This window comes from Euprymna scolopes, chromosome 34 (genome assembly GCF_053919585.1).
Source record: "Euprymna scolopes isolate OS-2025 chromosome 34, ASM5391958v1, whole genome shotgun sequence".
Taxonomy (NCBI): Eukaryota; Metazoa; Mollusca; class Cephalopoda; order Sepiida; family Sepiolidae; genus Euprymna; species Euprymna scolopes.
The window spans coordinates 4,616,443-4,633,942 of record NC_136515.1 but is presented as its reverse complement, the minus strand read 5'-3'; the positions used below and the strand labels follow the sequence as shown (position 1 = coordinate 4,633,942).

The 17,500-nt window shown below is 32.3% G+C and overlaps 1 protein-coding gene across 1 annotated transcript in view; it reads right to left on the bottom strand.

Annotated features, from left to right (window-relative positions):
• Positions 1 to 216: 216 nt before the first annotated feature.
• The window catches only part of LOC145259043 (A disintegrin and metalloproteinase with thrombospondin motifs like), a 42,375-nt gene continuing 25,091 nt past the window's right edge, over positions 217 to 17,500 (bottom strand). Inside the window, exons 7-12 of the mRNA XM_080116670.1 lie at positions 16,120 to 16,271; positions 11,830 to 12,003; positions 10,644 to 10,787; positions 6,315 to 6,441; positions 353 to 460; positions 217 to 228 (exon numbers count right to left, since the gene is read on the bottom strand). Coding sequence (XP_079972796.1) covers positions 217 to 228; positions 353 to 460; positions 6,315 to 6,441; positions 10,644 to 10,787; positions 11,830 to 12,003; positions 16,120 to 16,271 — 717 coding nt within the window. The remainder of the gene's footprint in view (positions 229 to 352; positions 461 to 6,314; positions 6,442 to 10,643; positions 10,788 to 11,829; positions 12,004 to 16,119; positions 16,272 to 17,500) is intronic.

Here is a 17,500-nt window from a genome sequence, read left to right as displayed (position 1 = left end):
ATATGGGGGAAGTCCTCGTCCATACATGGATGCATGCCCCTACTATCAACTGCAACACGTATACACTGAACTCTTCTCTCTTTCAACAGGCCTGTCTAATATTTAAGCTACGTTTCCACACAAGAACACTTTCAGGTACTAACCCGTGTCTTTCTACTAAGAAAGATAACCAATACTAACGAAGATAACCAATAAAGTTGCTTGTAAATGTTATCTTTATTCTATATTCTGTTTATAATGAATAAGAAATCTGTATTAATTCAAATATGATAATTATGCATATTTTTTCTTTTATTAGTGTGTTTTTGTTTGTTTGTTTGTTTGTTTTTTTGTTTTGTTTTTAGGTACTTACTGAGTTAATCCCACAGTCTGTGCCATGGACGGCTGGTTGTTCTCGAGTAAAAATGTATTTTCTCTTTTCATCATAACAGCACAGGTGATGGCATTGAAATTCACTCACCTAAAAAATTTTTTTTTTTTTAATAACAGAAATAATTAAGTCTTCTGTTTCCATATCTTTTTTTGGTGGACCTCTACGATAATGCGTGTTTTACACCTTTATTTAACTTTTTCCCCGACGATTATCATAGATTTTGAAAAAAAAAAAAAAAAAAAATTATGAATTTTAAGAAGGGGGTTCACTTTCTCGTTACAACGTTCTACTTCATTGCTACCTGACTTACTTTCCATTTCTTTACCGACGTGTCACATGATTAGAACGTTATAACGAGAGAGTGAACCCCCTTTCTTAAAAATCATTAATTTTTTTTTTTTTTTTTTCAAAAATTTTTTTCTGCTAATACTTAAGTCTGTAATCTATGATAATCGTCAGAAAAATAAAAACTTAAAAAAGGTGAAAAAAAAACACACATTTTAGGGGGGGGGCTTTCTTATACAGGTCCGCCATTTTTTTTTTTACAACAAAATAAAAATGAAAAACAATATGTAAAATCAGATAAAAATATAAAAATAAATTAGAAATAAAATTTTAAAAATGGGTAATGCCACTAAATCTAGTGTTGAGTTGATTGTGCTATCATGAAAAATAAAATAAATAAAATATAAAAAATAAAAAAATATAAAAAATATAAAATAAATAAATAAATAAAATATAAAATAAATAAATAAATAAATAAATAAATAAAACATAAAAAATAAAAAAATATAAAAATTATAAAAAATATAAAATAAATAAATAAATGAATAAAATATAAAATAAATAAATAAATAAATAAAATATAAAATAAATAAATAAATAAAATATAAAATAAATAAATAAATAAAATATAAAAAATATAAAAAATATAAAATAAATAAATAAATAAATAAATAAATAAATAAAATATAAAAAAAAAAATGAAAAAATATAAAAAATATAAAATAAATAAATAAATAAAATATAAAATAAATAAATAAATAAATAAAATATAAAAAATAAAAAAATATAAAAAATAATAAATAAATAAAATATAAAATAAATAAATAAATAAAATATAAAAATAAAAAATATAAAATATATAAAATAAATAAATAAAATATAAAATAAATAAATAAATAAATAAATAAAATATAAAAAATAAAAAAATATAAAAAATATAAAATAAATAAATAAATAAATAAAATATAAAAAATAAAAAAATATAAAAAATGTAAAAAAATATAAAAAATATAAAATAAATAAATAAATAAAATATAAGAAATAAAAAAATATATAAAATAAAATAAAATAAAATGAAACAATAAAAAATAATCAACTTTCATATCATATCTTTGCAAGGCATTAAAAAATGTTGGCTAAACTTTTTACTTTCTTTCCACTTTAACGATCACCTTTAAAATAACGACTAATAGCCAACGCTCATGATACATTACCTGAAAATACTTCATTCAAACTTCTCAGCTTAACATTCACAGTGAACATGAGTCGAAACAAATACATTGAACTAAGGCTGCTGAAGGTGGGCTCTCTCTACCGTGCTAGAAAATTACTTACACCTGAGAGTATCTTTTACCTCTACATGTATGGAGTATTCTTGTCACATTTGGGCCGGTGCATCTGCTACTAGTCTTTCACTCTTGGACAGAAAAAGAGAGTCGTCAACCTAATAGGTCCTGAACTATCAGCTAGACTTCAGCCGTTGTCCCAGCGACGAAATGTTGCATCCCTCTGCCTGTTTTACAAGCATTTTAATGGTGGATGTTCCGACGAACTACAAGCCCTTGTGTCACCTCGACAGAAATACATCCGCGAACCTGACAAGCAGCGAAATCCCACCCCCTACACAGTAGAGATCCGTAGACGCAAGGAAGCCTTCCATTCTAATAGTTTCTTTCCTAGAACTGCTAGACTTTGGAATTCCCTTCCGGATTTCTGCTTCCCCAACTGTACTGACATGCAGAAGTTCAAGTGTAATGTATACAGACATCTTGCTGCTCAACTCCCTACTTAGTACTCTTACAAATTATGTCCCAGATAGTAGCGTTAATGTGACAGTGTGCCTTGTTTGAGGTGAAAATGCAATAAAAAATAAATAAACAAGGTTTTCGGGCATGCTGAAAACGAATATCGCATTTAAAATTTCCGCAAACAAGTAGTTTTCTAGATATTAAGCAATGTAATTCCTTATGTTATAATTAATGGCCATTGTTGTACACGCAAGTGCACTTTTTTTTTGTTATAACATAATGAGTTAAATTGCTTAATGTTTAAAAACTACTTGTTTGCAGAAAATGTAAATGCGATATTCGTTTTCAGCATACCCGGAAAAAACTATAAAATCATCATTTTAAAGGAAAATGTTAAATTGGAAACCAAGTAAAAATTTACCAAATGTTTAATGGTGGTGTAGAGCAACTTGTTTATTTAAATTTGGCGCCCTAAACTGACGGTTGCTCCAAGGATGGTAGGGATGAACTGATTTGAGAGGGTGGGGCTTAAAATTTTGTTCTTAATGTGCGTTATTTATTTTTTGTTTGTTTTTCAGGAACCCCAGTGAGCATCATGGAGTGTATGAAGTTGGAATGCGTTTTCGCTGTTGAGGCATTTTTGATGGGCGATCTGCATTGGCCAGCATGGTCCCCTGATTTATCGCCATGTGACTATTTTAAAGGGGATATCTGAAATCATGAAATCAATTGTTTACAACAATCGTCCTAGCAGCTTGAATCACCTGAAAAAACAACATCTGTCGAGCTGTCGCCAACATACCCATCGATATGCTGGAAAGAGATGACCGAAACTTCAGAGTTCGACTAACTCAGTGTATAGAGAAAAATGGACGCCATCTTACTAATATCATCTTTAAAACTGGTAAAAAGAATAAAAGTTAAATGTTGTACTAGTTGCAGTCCAAAGAATTACATGGTTACCTGTATTGTTTGTGTTTTAATTGATATTCCAAATAAGCAAGTTGTTCTGCCCCACCCTGCATTTTTATCAATTTATGTTGTTGCACTGTTGGGGACGCCCTCCTATTACCAGGAATAATGAACTATTCTATGACGTCACCTCCGTCCATGATGTCACTTCCGGGCGCTAGAAGTGTTTTTTAAGAGAAGAAATGTAGGTGCATTACTCTCCTCACAGTTAATTAATTAATAATCACAAAAACAACAAAACACCTCCTTGAAACAAATAACAACAAAAGGGGTTTATTGCACAAGGAAGACGAGAAAGTGACCAGTGAGTAGTGGTGTTAGGAGAGATCTGTTCTGTGAGAGAGATCTGTTCTGGTCGCTAGCTGGTGTCTCTTTGCCCAAATCAGGGCTAAAAATAGTCCTTTAGGGGACAGCTAAAATCAATGCACTCTGCCAACCGATTGGTCAGTCTTGCCGAATCACGTTGGCAAAGGGCATTGATCCGCATATATAAAATAGTTCGTTAACCGCTACAGTTGTTCTGCCCCACTCTGTACTATTACATGAGGAGTCATTTCGAGTTAATAGTTATTTTATTTTAAGCGTCTAAACTCGACAAATGCACGATTTAAATTTGTAAAGATTAAAACTAACCAACATGACTGTCTTTATCTGCTTTATTTCAAAGCAAAAAGGGTAAAGTCTAAAAATTCAGTACTCAAAGTTAAGACGCTGGAAGTGAACACAGTTTATCTAAATATGGAACAGAACAGAAGTCGCTAAACATACAATGAAATACGAAATCATACGGAAATATATATATATTATTTAATTGGAATTCATTATTGAGATGAGTATTATTTTTTAATTTATTTATTGCGGACTATTATCCTCATTTTTCTTAGATGTTGTTTCATGACGTTTCCGTCAACTGTTTCTCTGGCCTTATTTTGCTTTGCGACTGTCTCAGATACAACGTGTTGGGTCCGAATGTTAAAATGTAACAAAACCGTTAAAGGACAATAACCACAATGTAACAGATAGGATGACAACCGTTAATGGTGGAAATTGTGATAGAATTTGATTGTTTAAGAAGACGGCTCAATAAGAACTTGTTTGCTTGGACTTTGTTATGGCGATCAAAAAGGGAAATAACTCTGATAAAGAAAGTAAGAGTTATCGCCCCCTTTATAGATTCTAGAAAAAAGACTGGAGAGTTCCAAAAGGGAAAAAGGTGGACAATATGGCGGCTGAGCTAACACATGCATTTTATTCTGCAAATAATGTTTCTGCCGTGAATAAATTGTATTTAACTTACAATGAGCTTGTCTACTTATCACTCGAATATTCCAATATTCCGACAAACCATTTCTCCGGACACAACAGACTTGAAGACGACCATGTTGCAGTCAGCTGGAAAGCAGTTCTGACGTGTAGAGTTCCGCAGATTTGTAGTTCTAGGAAAGACACTTTGTTCATGAAATTTGCTTTTAGTTTTAGGTGCAGACAGAGAGTAGGGGAAATTTTTGACAGCAGTTGTAACTAGACGAGTGTTTGTTGTGAATAGATTGAAGTTCAGTCGAGCACTTGCCATGAAAAGGCCAATAGAGCCTAGGTAGGCTAACAACGTCTCTTCTGTGAGAAAGAGGTTGTAAGGATAAGAAAAGCACATCGCTTACTAGACGGACTAGAGAGTATGAAATTTTACATCAGCATTTGCCCCTCCCCCCCCCATTTAACCCCAAAAGTCCTCAGGGGACTCGAATCATAGTGAAAATGAACAAATGGTGCAGTTTTAGGGCTTAAAATATGTAAATTTGAGTTCTGCACCATGCAAAAAAAGAAATGACTAAGTTCATCATTTGCCACCCCCCTACCCCAATTTAGCCCCAAAAGTCCACAAGACATATTTAGATTTGAGTTCAGCACCATGCAAAACTGCTAAATAGACATACACAGAAAATTTGGGACAAATATGGTAAAATAGTCCCAAAAATGGAGTGTTTTTATTAGCCCTAAAAGAGCCCCTGGGGCACACCCAAGAGTTATTCGTGAAGTATAGACAAATCAAATTATATAGAAATCAGTTAGTTACAACTTTTCAGAAAGTTTTATAAAAATCCAAGGCATCATTTTTTTTTTTTTTAATAAGCACAAACGTGTCAATTTTAGCCATTTTAACCTGAAAGGCACCCTGGGGGGGGGGGGGCACCGGGAGTTTTCCCGGAAAATCCGTTCTGTTACATTTTTACTCATATCATGTTTAATGTTTGTGCAAAATTTTTTTAAATTCCAAGGCATAGCTATTGAGAAAAGTGAGGACAGACGAACGGACAAGGGTGAATTTACAGATCCATCCTCCTTTTGTCGAGGGACCAAAAAAAAAAAAATAGAAATGCAGGCAAACGTAAATGAACAAATTGCAAGGCGTAGTTATTGAGAAAAGTGCAGGCAGACGAACGGACGAACGGGCAAGGGTGAATTTACAGGTCATCCCTCTTTTTGTCGGGTGACCAAAAACTTTGGCACCCTCCTATTAAATCATGCAGTCAGAAGAAAACGAGAAATTGAGCTTTAATCTATGTTCCTCCCTTGCTAAACTAAACTTCTACAAGAAAACACTCGTCCATCTACAACCACTATCAACAATTCCCTCTACTAAATCCAAACGCAGATCCCATGAACAAAGCTTCTTTCCTAAAACTGTCCACTTGTGAAGCTCTGTTCCGTTGGCCTGCTTTCCAGCTGACTACAATATGGTCGTCTTCAAGTCCAGTAAACAAGTTCTTGTTGAGCCGTCCCTTAATTATTAAATTATACCAAATTTCAACCACCAACAAGTACTACGCTGTTGTCGCTATAACCACCGTACACTCATTAACCCTTATCCTTGAGTGGCCTTTGCGCCTTAGTAAGTGGTAATTCCGTTGTAGAAACAAAAGAAAAGAAAAACTTACCTCGCAGGGGTCACCCTTTACGTAATTGTAGCACTGGTCTTTTAACTTCATCTGTTGGCCAGGCAAAACATCTGGATATGGAATTGGTTCTACAGCCCGATTCCAAAGACAGTTTGCAGATGCAGTTCTAGAAATAGAAACGTAAAGTCAATAAATGACACAAAAAATTTCTGAAAAACCACCCGTATTTATACGGGTGGTTTTTCAGAAAAGCGTGAAATTTGTGAAACAGTAATTTATGGTTACAAAGAATAGGTTGGGTTCTTTTGTTTCACGTTATATCAATATTCAGGTTTTCAATGCCGAATTCAATAATTAAAAAAAAAAAAAAAGGATTTGTACTTCAAGTTCTTTATATTGTACAAATATTTATTCATTGTGTTTGGTTTGGTTGTTTTGCATGTCAACCATTTTCGTTTTTTTTTTTTTTTAATGCCGAATCATTTTGGAAAAGAATAATTTTGGAAAAAGGTTTTATACTTCAAATCTGCAAATATTTATTCATCTCACCTGCTCTTAAAAAAGACGATTAATAATCGTATTTTATGGATTCATCGGATTACTGTTCTTATCTTGAGTGTCATATTCACAACGTTTCGGCCGATGTAATCTCCGACTTTCTTCAGGTGTATCTTGTCGAACTCGGGAATGTTTCTGTTGAACCCTGGGAATTTGGACGGAATTTCAAATGGAACCCTTTATTAACTTCATGGGGGTACCATGCTCATCAACGAGTTCGACAGAAACAATCCAGAGTTCAGCAGGATACATATGAAGAAGGAGGTTACATCGGCCGAAACGTTGTGAAAATGATATCCAAGATGAGAACAGTAGTTCAAAGAATCCAAATAATACGAATTATCAATCCTCATCTCAAAAAATTCCAAAACTAATATAAATTGATGAAGTTGTGGCATATTCAGTCTCGCGAGCGATGTCAGAGCTGATATGCTTGGTGTGATATGATTCGATATTGCATGTCTGTCTGATCATTAATACTAAAGACGGGCAAGTAGGACTGGTTGAGGATGCAGTATTTACCTCCATACCGCAGCACATTCTTAACACAGTTTTTTTATATCCCCCCCCCACACGGGATGTTATTTTCACAACGTTTCGGTCGATTTAACCTCCGATCTTTTTCAGGTGTATCTTGTCGAACTCATGAATTTGGATCGAATTTCGGACGGAACCCATTATTTACTTTATGGGGGTAGCATGCTCTCGTTCCGTCAGCCATGACAAGATAAAGGTCCTAAGTAATTTGTAATTGTATTTTTCGATTGCCCACACTGAGAATTGAACCTTCAACCTTTAGGAGAAGGTCCCTTTTACAATTGATTTTTTCCAAGTACTCTAACCATTGCACCACGGGTCGTTGCGGATACACCTAAAGAAGGTCGGAGGTTACATTGACCGAAACGTTGTGAAAACCACACTCAAGATGAGAACAGTAGTCCGATGAATCCAAATAATACGAATAACCAATCCTCATCTCAAAAATTCGGAAACGTAAGTTATTCATTGTTTTTAGTTTGGTTGTTTTGTTTTATGTCATATCAACCCGTTTCGGGTTTTGTAATGTCGAATCCACTAATTTTGGAAAAAGTTTTCATAGATTCTTATAATAATAAAAATAAAGAATATAAAAATAAATATGTACATAAATATAAAAGAAACTATGCATATGAGTATGTGTGCGCACACGTATGTGTTTGTAGAAAAATATACATTTTTTTTTTTACACAGTGATCACCACTTATCAAGGCCCGGAAGCCACTCAGGGATAAGGGTTATTGCAAGTACAGTACGTTAGTGTGGAGATTTGATGAAGCGTTTACTTAAGGGGGCGGTTCATTAGGAATTTATTAACGTTGGACTTGAAGACATCCAAGTTGTAGTCCGGTAGGAAGCAGGAAGACGCATGTGTTCATAGAAAAATATACATGTGCGTATGTGTGTACACACGTATGTGTTTGTAGAAAAATATACGTGTGCGTATGTGTGTACACACGTATATGTTTGTAGAAAAATATACATGTGCATATGTGTACACACGTATGTATTCATAGAAAAATATATGTGTGCGTATGTGTATACACACGTATAAAATGTATATGTGCGTATGTGTGCGCACGTATGCATTGTTGTAAAATATACATTTAAATAATAAAATAAATAACTAATAAAAAATAAGAACGTTACTTGTTATCGTGTAAAAAGAAGGAAAAAATCCTGCTCACGTCATTACGTGTCTTTTTAAAAACATTTCCATAGCCTTTTTATTTTTATTTATATATCTGTTTAAGCTTTTTTTTGTCAGTGTACTAGAAGGAATTCAGTTGATTACAGCCCTTTCTCCGTGTTCTTTACATTACAATAGTACAACCCTGAATCTGACGGCGCAATACTACACCATTCAATACTGTAAAACTGAAACAAAGCTGTTCTGATTGAAAAGGGCGCCATTTTCTTCTTATTCATATTTATATCGATTATTTGATTTAAAAAACTAAAGGAATTGCGTGTTTACTTTTTTAATATCCCATGTTGCTGTTTCGGATTATTTTACTAAAATAAGTAAAGATTCATTATTTTTCAAAACTTTTTGTTTCTTTGTTTTTCGATATTTCGTCGATATTATTTAGTAAGAGTATTTAGCAGAAAAACCAACAAGCGACTACCCCAAAAAATAAATATACAAGAAATAAATGTTACCATAGTCAATAAAAGTTCAGTTAATGTTTTTATTTTTGTTTTTAAATAGTTTTTTAATGCTCTTTACTTGAAACAATTTCAGCGAACCGAAATTATAACGAAATTTGAGGCGATAACTACTTAAATGAATTCTTATATAAACTACACAGGCCATAATCGAATATTCCTCAAGCACAAAATAACGGAAAACATTAAAATATGTTTATAAATATTCCTTACGTTGACGGAACTCTCTTAAATTTTTAACACAGAATGCCCAGGTGTCTCTCCTTCAATCAAATTGAAAACGGGGCTCTCCATTTCAAAGTCGCTGCCATTTTGATTTTTTTTTTTAAATCGGTTCGTGAATTAAAAAAAAAATATTTTTTTACAAACTACTTAAAAATACAAACCAATTAACTTTTCTACCATAAAAGTAACTTTTATTGACTATGGTAACATTTATTTCTTGTATATTTATATTATTATATATATATAACATTTTCTCTTTGTAAGGAAACATCATTTTGTTGGTCACTCTTGGCTACGAATGGAAACAAAGTTGATATAAAAAAATATATTTTTGCGAAAATTATCTTTACTTTCATCATATTTTGCTTAGGGTAAAATTTTTGAGTATCAAAACCTATCTCTTTACAACCCCCTCTTTTTCATAACCTATCATACTTTCATCAATCACAGTCTATTTTCTGACCAGTCAACGACGGGTACTTCTGCTAGTATATATATATATATATATATATATATATATATATATATATATATATATATATATATATATATATATATATAGAGAGAGAGAGAGAGAGAGAGAGAGAGAGAGAGAGGGGGAGAGGGAGAGAAGATGGTGAGAGAAGGAGATTGAGGAGATGGTGTTGGTGTGAGAATAAAAAACATACCATTATTGAATAGTATGGAGACTTCGTTAGTCTGGTCACCTTGAAACAATGGATAAAATTGCTTGAGTTATTAGATATAGAACAGCTGAGGTAGTAAGATGAGCTGGTAAGATAAGACCAAATAAAACGTGTGAGGATAAGATTTGAGAAAAAGAGGGTGTAAAGCGGAGGAGGAGCAGGAGAGGATAGGAGGGGTGGTGGTGTGGTGGAGGAGGAGGAGGAGGAGGAGGAGGAGGAGGAGGAGGAGGATTTTTTTTTTACTAAATAGTCAAGACTTATCAAGACCCACAGGTCACTCGGGAATGATGGTGGAAATTGGGTATGAATTGATTATTTAAGAGAACAGCTCACCAAGAACTTGCTTACATTAGACTTGAAAGCGACCATGTTATAGTCAGCTTGGAAGCAGCCCTGCAGTATGGTGTTCCACAACCGAGGAACTTTGCTCATGGAATTTTCCTTTAGGTTTAGTCACAGTTAGAAAATAAAAGAAATTGTTGGCAATGGTTGTAGCTTAACGAGTGTTTGTCGTGAATGCTTTACAAGAGCACGATAAAATGAAAGCATAAAAATCCATGAGGATGATATCATTACTGGATTGTATGGAGACTTCTTTAGTCTGGTCGACAGTTAATTAAAAAAAAAAAAGAAGACAATCAAATTAATTGTTGAATTTGTTAATATAGAAATCCATGAGGATCTCGTGACTTACTTTAAAAACTCTTTAAATTTATTAATCGAACAGATCGAAAATCGATGAGCTTTTATCGGATCCGATCGGTTGTAGCTCATCAGGTAACCGGAATTGGTCGTACAAATCTCTGCGCCAATTTCACCATCGTGGGGAGCGCCTAGTCTGTAAAAAAAAAAAAATTGAAATATAACAGAGAAATTTGATTTGATTTAATATAATGATAAGGCAACCAATTACTAGTAGGGAGACCCGACGTTGCCAGGGATTGAATGAGGATCAACAAACGTTTTAGACTACCATATTTTTATTGACTTCGAAATCGGTAAAATCGACCATTTTTTTTAATCAAATCGATTGATTGCCTGCTCTAGTTGGGAGCCCACCATGATGCACCAGGAGGAAGCTTCACGTGCTACCCTTCAGTGACTTAGTCCAGAGTACATTGTAATCTACATTGCACTGTAGAGAACCTATTGTTGATTTTATAAAATTATTTTTTTATATATAACGGCTTGAATTAAAGCTTAAAAATGCAAAAGTCAAGCATCATGGTTCAATTGTGCTTTAACCAGAAAAATTCATTTTCGAACACATCTGTGATGTTAGGCTGTATAAGGCGTTAACTTTGGTCAAAATCGCCTGTTCCTTCTTTAATCTGATTTTTTCGATTATCAATACTTGTCAAAGACATCCCAATACAAAACCTATCTAAGAACGTTGCCAGATACATAAAGTACATTTGCGTAAAATTTCATAAAAATCGGCTGAGCCGTTTAAGAGTCCATAGAGAACGAACACACACACAAAGTTTCTTTTATATAATATTAGAGAGTTGAGCGTACGTGTGGGCGTGTTTTTGTTTGTGTGACTTCGTTGCCTATAGACTCCGAAACGGCTGGGCCATTTTTTTTTTTTTTAAATTTCACACGAATATACTTTTTGTGTCTGTGAGTGCTGTTAGATAGGTCCCGTATCAGCATGCCTCTGATAAGTATTGAAAATCGATAATTGAAAAAATCCGATTAAGTGAGGAAATAGAACCACATATATAATTTAATTAATTAAAACGTAAATAAAACAATAAATATCTAAACAAAAAAATACATAAAATAAAAATTATGAATAATAAATAAATAAGAAAATAATATTGATTGAAATCTTCGTCGGAATCGATTCGGAAAAATAGCAAGAAAAAATCACTTACAAATGGCCGACTTCGTGTGCGGCCGTAAAAACCCCTCGAAACACCAAATCCGTTTCTCCAATTGCCACATTTAAGGCCCCCATCAACCAATGTCGACGGCAGGCTCCTCCCACATAAGAAACACCTGTGACTCGTTTCTCACACGCTTGGCCACTGAACACGCAGCCATCATCGCTGAAAATAAAAATAAAATACGGTTTTGGGTGCTTCTACACTATTGGGACGAAACTTCTGAAATCGCAATACTGCATTCCACATGAAAACAACGGTATCTACGTATTCCTCGTATTTTTAAGATGATTATATCCAAAACATACGAAAATCGATGAGGTAGAAAATTATTTATTAAAGAAAATAAAAAATAGAATTTGATGAAAACGATCGTAAAACACGGGAGAGTTCAACAGGGAGGTAATTTTCCGTTTCTATTTAAACAAGATGGCGGCAGTTTTTCACCTGCTAACACGATTCAAGTTGTTTTTTTTAATAATTCAGTAATATTCAGGTAATTTCAACTGCATAATTTGTTAGCTACTATTGTAATTTATTAGAATTGACAAAAAAATCAGTTGAAACCATTTTTTTCTTATCTGAAAACAAAATCTCGTCCCAATAATGTAGAAGCACCCAGTTTTGTTTCGTAAAAGCATCACAATGGCGGCTTTTAGGCTACCTATCAATTTTTTTTTTCTTTTTTACTCACGTTCACCCCTAACAAGGCATATCAGCACTTGAACATAAGGGGCTATTATTTGGGACCATGCCTAGGAAAGATTTTATTGCTAAGTGGGTTTGTCGGCGATATATACGTCGAGGGAACACAAGTGCAAGGAGTTCATCAGAATATATTCCAATAAAAATATTTGTTTATTAATATTTTTAATGCAGAAGTGTAAAATGTGCGACACGAAAAGAAACTGGAATCTTAGGAAGATTTTCATCATTCCAGTAATTATAGAAGCAATCAGACTCATGAAAAAGAATTTCAAAAACCACATGGCAAATATACCCGGTGATCAAGTGCAAGAGAGATTTTTTAAAAGCCACTCGAGGATAAGGGAGAATGGAATGGATTATCACTTGAATGATTATAAATCCTATAAAAGGATTCAAAATGATGAATGTCTTGAGTCTAAAGTCATTCTTTAAATAAAAAAATGTTTTTTCAAGCAAGAAAGAACGACAGCATGACTCTGAGAGTGGTCTTCAAAGATTTAATCCAGTCATGATCAGCAGAAGCATGGTGATTTTCTCGTTTTGACACGGATAGATAATAGAATAGTTATTAATAAATATTATGATATGCATGAAATGAGGCACAAGACCAAAAAAAAGGGAGATGGGAGTCACAAATTCTTCGTGTCAGTTGAGTGGACAAAAGTACAAACGAATAGGTTCTGGAGAAAATTGGACCATGCGCAGGCTGTTGGAGAACATCAATAATAGGAAATTGCGATTTTTGGGACATGTGGGCAGAGCAGACAGCCTGACAAAAGGTTTTCTCTTTGATACAACCCCCGGGCAAAAGAGAACATGGACGACCAAAAACAAGAATGTCAGAAAACGTGAAGGATGTCACGGACATTAGCATGGCTGAGTTGTTTAGAATGGCACAGAACCGATGTCAATCGTGATGATTCGTGAAGAGTGCCACGACTGGTCAGTAATGACCATTCCGTCAAAGATAGAGAGAGATTATGATATACATGAAACGGGGTACAATGCGAAAGTCACAATCACCAAAACAAAACCTCTCTATGAATAATCTACTTCAAACCCAAAATGACAATATATATATACGATGTGGGGGATTGAGGAATAAATATATTAGTACTTGCGCAGAATTTGAACCAGTGTAGTAACTAACTAGCCGCTCGACTTTGCTCGAAACATGACTTTTTTTTTTTAGCATCTGTTCGGATGTTACACTCCATTTTTTTCTGCCCTCGGTCAGTGGAGGAGAAATCCTTCATGACCAAGACAATTTTTATTTTGTTCCTATCCAGAGTGTCCTTTTTTTTTTTATTTTTTTTTTTTTACACAGTGATCACCACTTATCAAGGCTCGGAAGCCACTCAGGGATAAGGGTTATTGCAAGTACATTACGTTAGTGTGAAGATTTGATGAAGTGTTTAATTAAAGGGGCGGTTCATTAGGAATTTGTTAACATTGGACTTGAAGACATCCAAGTTGTAGTCCGGAGGGAAGCAGGCAGATATATATATAGTCATCCATATACAGTGTTATATTATAAACCCTTTTTTAAGAATTCAAAACACAACAACCATTGGTGTAAGCAACAGTCCGTTTTTTATTTCTCCTGTTGTTCTTACTTATGGTAGATAGAGAGAGAGAGAGAGTGGGGGAGCGACAGAGAGAATTATCGTGGCGTTTACTCGGTTGACAATCAAATCCCCAACTGCAATCTTTTTCCTTCTGTCACTTTTTCCTGTCAATCTTTTCAAAACATCCACGTAACCAGATTCCTTTCTGTTACATTTTTCATAACAATAACAAGGTTTGTTTATATTTGTGAGAAATATTGAAACAATTCCCGTTTAGCTTGTCAATTTCTGACATTTCATCCGCAGATGCGTGCCACATTTTAATTAATGAACATACATATATATATATATATATACACCTATACACATATATATACTAGCATGTCAACCCGGCTTAGACCGGGTCATTCGTATAACAACAGTACTGTTTCGCTGTTTCACAGCTCATCAGTGTGGCTAGACAGGCAACTACCTCAAGCCAGGATTGAAACCCGACCATCTATATATATATATATATATATATATATATATATATATATATATATATATATATACACTAACAGGCCGCCCGGCATTGCCCGGTCATAAAATATGTTTTAATATGATATTTTGATTAATGCCTATTTCGTATTTATTATTATAATATTATATTGGACACAATATATAGTAATGATTTAAAAATTAAAAAAAAAAAAAATGACGTGCGCGCCATCACCGGGAATCGAAACTAAAACTTTTAGTTTACGATTTACTTTATCCTTTCATGTTTATGACTGTACTATGAAAACATGTTTACTGCAAGGCTAAAAATTAAAACATGAACCAATAGCTATTACGTCATGCATGCATGTTCGTAATGCCGCCGTTCGACCTTCACCTGGCAAATTTCTTATTTTTTTAATTTTCACACTATTGCATCGATTTTCCCGGCTAAAACCTAAATATAAATTTTCTCATGGGTTCGAATACCCTATATATTAAGTTTCATGTATGTAAACCAAAAACTGACAGAGGAGCTTTGATAGACAATTTTTTAAAACAAAAATATATACGCATAGATAAATATATATTGAAGAAGGTTTGTGTTTACTATAAACTTTTATGCAAATATTACGCAAGTATAAATCATGTAGAATATCTGCATCAATATAATTACACATAATAGTTAACTAAAGATGATCATCCCATGAGAAAACCGAAAAAAAATCTAATATGAAATTAATTAAAATGAATGCTTTTTTTTTTTACAAGGTGGTCACCACTTATCAAGGCCTGGAAGCCACTCAGGGATAAGGGTTATTGTAAGTACAGTACGTTAGTGTGGATATTTAAAGTGTCTACTTAAAAATACTTATGCTTGAAAGAATATGCAAATTAGCTTGACTTTTTGCAGATGAATTTAATTCCACGATCCATATATAACAAAGTTGTTTTTTCTTTTTAAATAAATAGAAAAAAGGGTTTTTAATATGACTTTTTTTACAAAGGAGTCACCACTTATCAAGGCCCGTAAGTCACTCGAGGATAAGGGTTAAGAAGCGTACAGTGGTCAATGAGACAATGTCGTAATAATTATTAGTGGAAATTTGGTAAATTGGATTACTTAAGGGGAACTTGTTTACATTGGACTTGAAGACGACCACATTATAGTCAACTGGAAAGCAGGCAAAAGGAAGAGTGTTCCACAGGTGTGCAGTTCTCAGAAAGAAACTTTGTTCATGGAATCTACGATTAGGTTTAGGCACAGATAAAGAGTGGAGGAAAGTATTGATTGTGTTTTCAGCTAGACGAGTGTTTCTCATGAGTGTTTGGCGAGGGGGGGGACCATAGATTGGAGCTCAGACGAGCACTTGCCATGAAAATAACGATAAAGCAGAGACAGACTCGCAACGTCTCTTCTGTGAGAAAGAGGTTGCAACACAAAAAGACAACAAATTTATAAGAGTGTAGGTATACATACACGATGACCTTTATTATAGAGGAGAGGATAAATAGGAAAACTTACCCTGTCAGTAAAAAGATGACGTCAAATTTACTAAAATCTGTGTAATGATAACTCAACCACCTTTGCAGGTCAGAGAGTGCATGGCGAGCCTCAAAGACACGTTTTTTCCCTTGAAGCATGTTGTTTTTTAAAAAGACTTGAGACTCTTCATCCTAGATAAAAAAACAATAAAGATTTTGTTGTTTTTTTTAGAAGCATTGAAATATTGAAAATATTGGACTGTAGAAGCCGTCACAGTGGAATTTTATTTATTTATTTACTTATTTATGGCGAAATTAATGCAAAACGTGACTTATACAAGCGACAGCGCCTCCGTCTATCCTGTCGGGTGATAGAAGCAAGAAAAAGAAAAACTTTCGTTTATAGACGGTTTATTAATATACATATGACATTAATTTGCATATGACATTAATTTGCATATGACATTAATTTGCATATGAGGACAATGGCTGCTGTAAAAAGTAATGAAGAGGAATGGTGTCTTCTTTTGGGACAGTGAGAACGGTCGGTGAAGATTACAGTGGAAGTCGGGAGTTGGCAAGGAGATTGGACAATATTTATTATTATTATTATTATTATTATTATTATTATTATTATTATTATTATTATTATTATTATTATTATTATTATTATTTATTATTATTATTATTTTATTATTATATTATATTATTATTATATTATTATTTTATTATATTATTATAATTATATTATTATTATTATTATTATTATTACATTATATTATTACTATTATATTATTCTTTTATTATATTATTATTATATTATTTATTATTTTATTATTATTATTATATTATATTATTATTATATTATTTATTATTTTATTATTATTTTATTATTTTCATTATTAATATTATTATTAATATTATTATTATATTATTATTATTATTATTATATTATTATTACTATTATTATTATTATATTATTATTACTATTATTATTATATTATCATATTATTATTATTATATTATTATAGTATTATTATTATTTTATTATTATTATATTATATTATATTATTATTATATTATTATTAATATTATCATTATATTAATATAATTATTAATATTATTATTTTATTGTTATTATTATTGTTATTATTATATCATTCTTATTATATTATTATTATTATATTATTATATTATTATATTATTATATTATATAGTATTATTATTATATTATATTATTATTATATTATATTATTATTATTATATTATTATTATTATTGTTATTATTATTTTTATATTATTATATTATTATTAATAATATTATTATTAATATTATTATTATTATTATTTTATTATTATTGTTATTATTATTATATCATTATTATTATATCATTGTTATTATATAATTATCATTATTATTA